The 9,152-nt window shown below is 37.4% G+C and overlaps 1 protein-coding gene across 1 annotated transcript; it reads right to left on the bottom strand.

Moving 5' to 3' along the window:
* LOC124172819 lies at positions 1–8,558 on the bottom strand. The gene is made up of 3 exons (XM_046552310.1): positions 8,389–8,558; positions 1,047–2,517; positions 1–568 (listed from the first exon to the last, which is right to left on the bottom strand). The coding sequence occupies exons 2-3, from the start codon at positions 2,370–2,372 to the stop codon at positions 563–565; spliced, it is 1,332 nt and encodes a 443-aa protein (XP_046408266.1). The 5' UTR covers positions 2,373–2,517; positions 8,389–8,558; the 3' UTR covers positions 1–562.
* Between the last annotated feature and the right edge of the window lie 594 nt (positions 8,559–9,152).

Genomic DNA, 9,152 nt, shown 5'->3' with positions numbered 1-9,152 from the left:
AACAGAGGAAAAAATATTCTCAACTTATACATTTGCAGGAATTATATAAACAAAGTTGAACAATATTTACATGAATTATCAAAATAAGATAATAAAAACAAAAATAACTGAATTATGCAAGTATAAAGTATGCAAGCATGCATGTAATTGAACTGACCAACAATGCAAAATTATATAACAGATACAGACAATAGCTGCAACATTAGTCTTTGCTGGAGATGATAAGTGTTAGAAGAACCCAACTATATGACAGGCATTAAATTGATGTAAGCGTAAAACTTACTTGACACATAAGACTGATTAAGTAAACCCCAGCCTTAAATTATGCCATGAGTGGCTTGATGAAACACTAATAAATATAACAACTGGTAAAAAAAATGACTACAGGTGGTAGTCATATGCATATAACAGTTGAAATCGATCAAAAATGTTGGCGTAGCAGGAAAATTGCAACATTAAAAGCAAAGCAATCGGAAATGAAACAGATAAGATGATTGCAAAGGCATGGACTCTCTCCTCCTTGCTTGCTCCATTGAATCCTCCAATTTTTATCTCGCCGTATTCATTCCTTCAATGAACAAAATGGAAAAAAAATTTAAGTCACCTTGAGAAAAACGACGCAACCGACAAAATAAATGCAAATACAAAGGATAATTCAGTCAGATGGAAAAATTGGAAAACATTATAACACCAATGGTTATGGTTCTCTAATGAAGGCAAGAAGTAGCAGTGGGAAAATAAATTGTAACTCACTATTGCTGTCATCAGACATGGTGATAGTAAAAAAGATATTGAGTAAATATTCAAATAGCAAACAAACATGGCTTCAGCTGAATACAATGATTGCTTTAATTTCACTGCTGATGTATTGAAAAAAATCTGAATATATTATTTTTAAATATAATTTAATTTTCGATCTCTCTTGCCCAATCTTTACCAAAGGCAACACTGAAACGTAATTCAATCTAAATATCAAAATAATATAGATGCCAATATATACAACAGGAACAATTACTGTTAGTGGGAGATTTAGAAATAGGTCTCACCTTTGCCTTTAATAGCAATGTCGTCGCCACATGGTTAGAGTACAATGATAAGAGGAGAGGGGTTTGCTCCTGCAGCTTAGCTCTTCCTGCTGAGGATCCATCATAAGTGATGACTGCAGGGACTGCAGATGCCAAATAATAAAACTTTGCACGTTGCTCCCTCTGATCCAATGCATGATAGATCCACCAATTTAATTCCCCTCCCCACTTTCTCTTCTCCCTCTTCACCTTCTGGAGTGCCCTCGTCCAATCCCTTTCGCGTTCTGCGTCACCCTGTTCATATGGTCTCCCAGCATTGCGGAACACCAGCCAGAGAGATAATTGTGAGAGAGCCCAGGTGAACTCAGCACTGACCATGTTCTCACTACATTCAGAACAATTCTTAACACCCAAAAAAACAGTCGCAGTCAGTATATCACATGATGAATGCAAACCCTCCCCACTCCACTCAGTGCCATCCAAGCCAACGATTGTATCCTTCATCCTTCCAATATCCCAAGACCCACAGTCCACCAATACCTTCACCTGACCCTCCCCACTCAGATACTTCAATATACATGCAATGCAGTCATCTTCATCGTACAGCCTCTCATACAACCTTCGCATATAATCTATTCCACTTCCATACACTATTTTAGTCCTCCTCAACATGGCATCCACACACTCCCGCCTAGCTTTGGCAAGATTGAATGGAAGCCCACTCATCATAGTTTCCCCTCCTAGGTCACACTTAATCAACGTCACATCCTCTGCAGTAGAGGTCACTGCCTCTTCTAAGCATCGTAAAAGTGTATCGTGTCCACGCACCTGCTCTTTGAGTTCATTCAAGTAGGAGCTCAACTGACCCTGAAGAGATACCATATCTTGCCTCAAAGTGTCCACGGAGGATTTCCTAGATGCCATATCATAATCAGGTCTCGCTATGGGTATTATCTGGCCAGATCTACCACTGGGAGGTGATTCATGGCGATGTGCCATCACCTTGTCCCTCCGGTGCACCAATTTCACCAATTTAAGCACTTGTGAGCGGTCCAAATCTTCAGGGAACCGCCGAACCATCTCCTCAGCGGAAGACAGTGCATTTCCTTGACTGTCATCTGTTAGTTCCGGATCAGCCCCTCTCGCCAATAGCTCCTCCACCCAATCAGTCTTACCAAGTCTCACTCCAATATGCAATAGCGTTCTCTGCTTTATTACCCTGGTATCCACGTCTTCCAGTTTGTCCAGTAACTCTTTGTGGTGGAGCAATGAACCAATAAACAATCCATTTAAGAGCCTCTCCTCCACAAATTCCTCAGTATGCCTAGGGGATTCGTTGCTTGCCATTATTTAGTGGCAATGAATTAATTATGGTAAGAGTTAACTGTGTTGAACTGAGAGTAAGTTTCCAATGGAAACAATGAGGGGTTGCAATGGTCCGCAAGAAAAAGCAATCTCACCAAGGGTACCATAGAATGAAATGCTGGCTGCACTGAAACGAAATAAAAAACCATCCAAAAGTTTATTACCTTAAATGTTGTCAACAGTAGTACCAGAAAAAAAGGGAACTAGTTTACAGTCCACATGAGAAACGACTAGGATTAACACTAGGAATACCAGACTTCACATCCCCCCTAGAACTACCAAATGGAGTCATTTTGACTCCTACCTAATAATTGTTTATTTTTCCAGTTTATCTCTGTTTTTATTGATACACTGCTTTAGTTTATCATTTTTTTCTATTATTGCAATATTTTAGACGCGGTTTTAACAAAAAATTATATTTAAAAAAATGCGAGATTCGACGATATTGCTTTGAAATTTATTTTTTCCTGCATGTTACGTTGTTTTAATAGGATTTTCACATATGAATTGGGTAAAACAGCAAACATAGACATTTCAATCATTTTATCATCATGTTTGAATAATCAAAAATATTACCTTCTCTAAATGGAAGTTGGGAAGATAATTAAATAGAGCAAAAAATATGCATTTGATAAGCCACGCATTTCGCTAAGGTGCTTTACAGTTGTCTTTCATTTTAATTGCTCACACAAAGATTTTTGGCAGATCATACAATTCCCAACTGATCGATTCTTTTTGCACTTTGGTTTTGCCTGAAAATATTTTTTTTGCAGAATCCCGTCATAAGAATCTGCAGCATTGGACACGCCACGCTTTTGTCGGGATCTAAAATGAGTATCAGCCAACTCTGTATCGAGCTTTTTCAAAAGCATCTTGCGCGAAATGTTTTAGGTAGTCTCCTTGTACACTATCCATGAATACCTGCTAAGTCGGAAGTATTTTCCAACGAGTGGATAGGCCATCGCTGAGTATATGTTCTTGTGGTAATAATGTGATTCCTTCTCTTTTTGTACTTCTCTTCTATTTAATTATCTTTCCTGCAATGCTAGTACCCTAGCTTGTTTGCTGTTCAGCGAGTTGGACTGAGGTAATGTACTTATCTACAGTAATATTTTACCCTTTTTCAGAAACGGCTGCATTAGTTTCAGTACGACTAAAAGGCAATCTGCATGAAGTGTCTTTGAATGAATCTTTTCCATCATAAGGGAAGGCATTTGCAAGCTATTTGCTAACCTTGTCAACAGCTAGACAATATTCATGGCCGTATTTGTCCGGCATGGAAGGAATCTACCGAGTGAAATACACCTGATTTTATTGGGGAATACTTATTCACCGTGATGTACGGACCATGTTTGTAACAAGCAATGTAATTATCTGTGAATCTATCCTACACTATGGAAAAGAAGGCTAACTTAACAGTTTTGAGCCGCTGGAATCGATTAATTATCTCATCAAATCTTGGATAGTGCAATATTTTTCAAAACCGGTTCCTAGTCGTTCATTTTAGAAAATGGTATTCTCCAGTCGTTTGACCAAATACTTGCAATAGAGGGATCATTCGTACCTGATATTTCGCGGGCATAAAATATGGCTATACATGCACCTAGCTCCTCATCGGAAAGAGTAAAAACTTCATAATTTTGCCTGCGTGCTCCCACAATTTTACATCGCTTTATGTGAGTCAGTATAAACGAATCGATAAATAATCATAGATAATATTTTTGTTTTGTAACTCCTTATGAAAGGGAAAGTAAATGCAAATTACTGCGTATCGTGTGCACGCGTTTTGTCTGAGTCTTCACACTAGCTAGAAACGTTTTGAGGAATAAAATCTTCGACTTCGTCGGAGACGAAATGATCTTCCTTTTTGCATTCTGATTCACTCTGATATAGAATGCAACATAGAAAGGACTTCTTCATACTTTAGCCAACTTCTTCTAGTCATACTACCAGTCAGGAAAAATGAAAGCCTTACTTCACAAGAGTTCTGCCGTCCACTCGAAAGTTCACTGGATTCACTAATGCTAAGGACAGCATACGGTTTTCCTGTGCGGCATGTGACAGCCAGCGCTGTCAGAGCCGACAATGCTAGGACAGTAACTTTATTTCATTCTACTGATATATTTTCCTGGTTCATCAGTATATCAATGGAAGTATACAAGGGCACTTTTTCAGGTTTGAAAATCAACTTCCACGCAGTCAAGGCTAAAATAGAAATGCTGCAACGCAATGCTGTGTATACAGTATTGTGCTGCAGCGAGTCTGACAGGCGAGGAGAAGGGAGGGGTAAGGGAGGAGGGGCACGACGGCTTCTAAACACATGAATTTGAAAATACTCAATATGAATGGCATATTCACCACTTTATCGCAAGATAAAATGATATCAGGACCTTCACATGGTTTGTAGTTCCAAACACGGACCCGTAAAATTAGAAATGTCTTCCAAGTCTCGCAAATATTAGCCTAAAAGCGTAATAATTATATATTTAAGCCATCGATTGACTTAAACTAATTATAAACATAGGAATAAATAACCTTTTGGAATATTACTATAAAAGAATATTACTATTTGGCGAAAAGACAAGCAAAATACATAAAGGAGTCAAAATGACTCCCTTTGGTAGTCAAAGGTAAATTTTGAAAAATGAATACCATATTACTTTCTAGAACTATTTTGATCGCAAAGCCTTATTTTGTGTCAAAAATGAATAAAAGTCACGGAATTTCAGGCCGGAATTCGGATAATTTTAGTCAGGGCAGAGAATAAAAAATCGCGAGGAGTCAAAATGACTCCATCGGTAGTTCTAGTGTTAAGGCACTAATTTAGTTCCACAGGCAAGGGAAAATTTCAAGTGCAATGATAATAAAGGGGTCAGCTTTTCAGGGGATTACTGGAGAGAAATCAGGAAAACATTTCATCGATTTGCGAATAACCTTGAAAGAACACTAATTTTCAACCCTTACACTTTGGGAACGTTTTAAAAAGTGTTGTACCCTCACTGCAGAAAAAACGTTTGACCACCGCTCGACTAAATATGCCAGTTTCCCAAAATGTTTATTGCGACCTGGGTAGAGCTCATGTGCACTTTTCCTCACTGTAGGGATCGCTAATGGGATTTAGCTCTCCTTGGTCATCCCTCACGGTTGGGCACGGTGTAAGAAAGAAAGAAAGAAGCATTGCCTCATATTATAAGGGTTCACTCCTTGCCAGACACTTGGCCAAGCTACCCAGCCACGGCAATGGACGTGCACTTGACATCAAGAAGTCTCTTATGGACATCCTTTGGATGTCTACTGGATGCAATTTAAATGCCATCCTATGAAGGTCACTACAGGGACATTCAATGGATAGAAGAGTATTTATTGGTTCTCTCCTGCACAAGCTGGTTTAAGGAGCAATTCCACATAAATGTCATACTGACTGCTTAAATAAAAAAAGTGGTTGGAGGCTCTGATGTGGATCAAAATTTGTGCTATAAAGTCAACACTTTCGTCATTAAGTGCTGACACTAGCATGAGGCGCGAGTGTCTCTGATAAGAGAAATTTTTCTATGTGCTCACCACAGTTTTTAGCCACATTCTAAATTTAATGAGTCATCTACACGCAAAAAACATCTGTTTTGCGAATTGATTTTTATGGCCACTGTATTAATAATTTTTTTCTATTTTGAGGTTCTGTCATTATTTTGGATGATTTTAAGGGTTTTTGCACAAATTTGTTTATTTTGAATTGAAGAAGTTATTTTGTAAAATTTTTTGGCAGTGAATAAATTTATACCAGAAAGGAATCACAAAAGTCAGTCCGTGACGATGCTTTTCAAGAGGAATTACTCCTCTGTAAAATCAGTTATTGTAATGGACTTTGCAGCATTATGAAATTTGCATTTGGTGTTCTGAGATGTATTTTACTGTAACTCTGATCACTCTTTGTTTCAGAGCAAACCTTAGAGGTTTTACTCTGAGCTGAAAGTTCGTTTCATTTTTGTCAGTTTGCGACAGTGAATTTTAAGTCACGTTAGTCCTGTATTTTTCAAGACAAAGTAGTGTATCAGCCATAGTGAAACTTCACACCATTGTGCAGTAATTTGGAAGTTGAAAAAGTTTTGTATGTCAGTCCGTTCGCTTTACGTGTGTTCTTAAAAGTTCAAAACGCATTGTGACAGTCAGTCCGTGACGCGTGGAATCACCCGTAAATAAAATTGTATACTCCTGCAGCTTAAGGGTTAATTAAGCACCAAAACTCTTACAAAAAAATAAGGGTACATCAATAACTTGACCGTCAAAAACTCACGGATCAGAGAAAAATTATTGCTGTATTTGAAGGATAATGAAGAACAATCATTTTGGCATTCTAAGTCCCATGACAAGCATTTCCAACTAAGACAGATATTTAAGGTATAAATGGGACCCATAGTTTAGGGAAAAGTTAACATACCGAACCTTGAGTTAACGTATCATAGCGATTACATTCAATGTAAATATCACCTGACGCTGTTTTATTCTCAATCCTATTCTACATCCACTTCAAGATGGCTCTCTCCTTGACAATCCATTATTTATCTTTTATCCCCATTGCATCGTCTCAAACAAAGAAAAAAGAAATCAAAATAAAAACAAATATGCTCACAAATAAACAAAACAAACAAGAAATGAACTTAAAAACAGAAAATAAACTAAACATATACAAAAGTGACATTGGTCATGAAGGCACATGCATCAGAGTGTAGGGGTTACACCCTTAGAATGAGATGTACACGTTTATAATGATTTTGTCAATACATTGAAGCCAGTATGTAAAAAGGGATTCTGTAACTTCTAACGAACTTCATCTACACAATCATCCTGTCCATTTTTTAGATTAGAGTCAGTCTTAGATATGTTACATCTCAGCATTAAATGATACACTGTAATTGTAATTGTGAGACAAGGAATTAGATCATTTGGTCATTAAAAAGTCAGCTAATTGGAAAAGGCTTCAGTTGCCACTCACAGAAAGTGGAGTGAAGTACTGGAGGGATGACTTAAAAAATGCTGAATACCCGCCGGTGCATGCCCCAATGCTTCAATGTCAGCCCGCAGAGCTTTTTAGACTTGACTCCATCAATCTCACTCTGTGCATTACTATTTCGCTACATTAGTTTGCCCTTAACATTGTCCCAATTCAGGATGATGTGGGTGTGGGTGAGTAAAAGTCAACTTTAATTCATTACAATAAAAACAATGACCAAACTTACCTCAAGTGAACAGGCAACCCAGTGCATGATAGAAAGAATCAGTAACCAGTACCCGTAAATTGTTTCCACGAAACAAACTTATATTCTCTTGCCAACAATGCAATCGAATACATCAATATCAAGCACCGAAAGTATTCATACACCACGCGAAATAGCAACTTCATAATGACAATTATAACATTACATCCAAGCAATCAAAAAGCAAGTGCACAAAATAATGGGGCCGCTTCTTGGCAAATGCCATGAGCATCCTCGAATACTGAGCACTAAATGAAACATTATTAAGATAAGGAAATTGACAGCTCATGATGGCAATTAAAAGTAGTATATTTTAGCACTCAAAAAGCATGTTCACTTGTTCCAAATTATAGTTCATATTCAAAGCAATTATCATGAGCATACTCAATAAGCCTCACTGAAAGCACCATTATACACAAATGGAAATAGTCACTTGATGGATGTAACGAAGAGCCTCTGTCAGATCTCACAATGAATATTCACAAGAAAATAATATTCAGGCAGTTTCAAACCAAATGTCATGAGCTTTGCCACTACTTGCTAATAAAAGAAGCGTTATAAACATTATAAGATTACAAAATTTTCATACAATATCCTCAAATCATAAAAATAAACAACAAACCCTGCACCAAGTCAATATTTATTTTCCTTATAAGCAGGATAACTAAGTTCTTATGTTGAAGGACAACAACAACTTAATATAATGAGGTTAACGTCTGACATGCTTATCAACAAAAACTACTTACCTCAACTTATAGGAAGACCTGTATCAAAATAAAATCCAAGAAGAATGAGAACAATATCTTCCAACTCACACAAAATACAGAATTATTATTCCCCGGAATAACTACAACTACTAGTAATCACGTTCGCTCCCTGGTACTCCCGCTCATTAACGCGCCAGGTCGCTCGTGATCAAGCCGCTGTTACTCCCGAGAAAAAAGTGGCATGTTTTTGAGGCCGCGGTGAAAGTCGGAACTAATGGCAGCACCTGTCCTGAACCCTGACAGACGTCGTTAGGGCATTAAAACCCGTGTAAATAAAGGAAAGATTTGTGGAGAATATGTGTGATTCCAGAGATATAAAGCCGAATCTTATTATTTTAAATTAAATAACCATTCTTTAATGTAAACTGTATGAGCTTACGCAGGGATTCTAACACTCCTGTACATTAATATTGCGAATTATATGCCGGTATGTCTCTCCCTTAGGCTACGAACTTGTAACTGCAAAGTACGCCTTGAAGCAATGGAATAAATACTGGAGATTATCTACGACATTAGCGAACGGATTCTCATCACGGTAAGGTGATGTTTACGTAAATGACGCGATACATTACCTAAATATTTGTCACAACAGAGGAATAGTACAAATTTCTCAATTAGGTAATGGAAGAGAGTTATACTAAAAATAAATTCATTATATCTATCTTATTATTATTATTATATCTATTAAAGGTTTGGTTCAAAATGAAAAGAAGCAAATACCTTCTGAATTTAAGTAATTTATT

Source organism: Ischnura elegans (genome assembly GCF_921293095.1).
Source record: "Ischnura elegans chromosome 13 unlocalized genomic scaffold, ioIscEleg1.1 SUPER_13_unloc_3, whole genome shotgun sequence".
In the NCBI taxonomy this organism is placed as follows: domain Eukaryota; kingdom Metazoa; phylum Arthropoda; class Insecta; order Odonata; family Coenagrionidae; genus Ischnura; species Ischnura elegans.
This window is presented reverse-complemented; position numbering and strand designations above follow the sequence as displayed.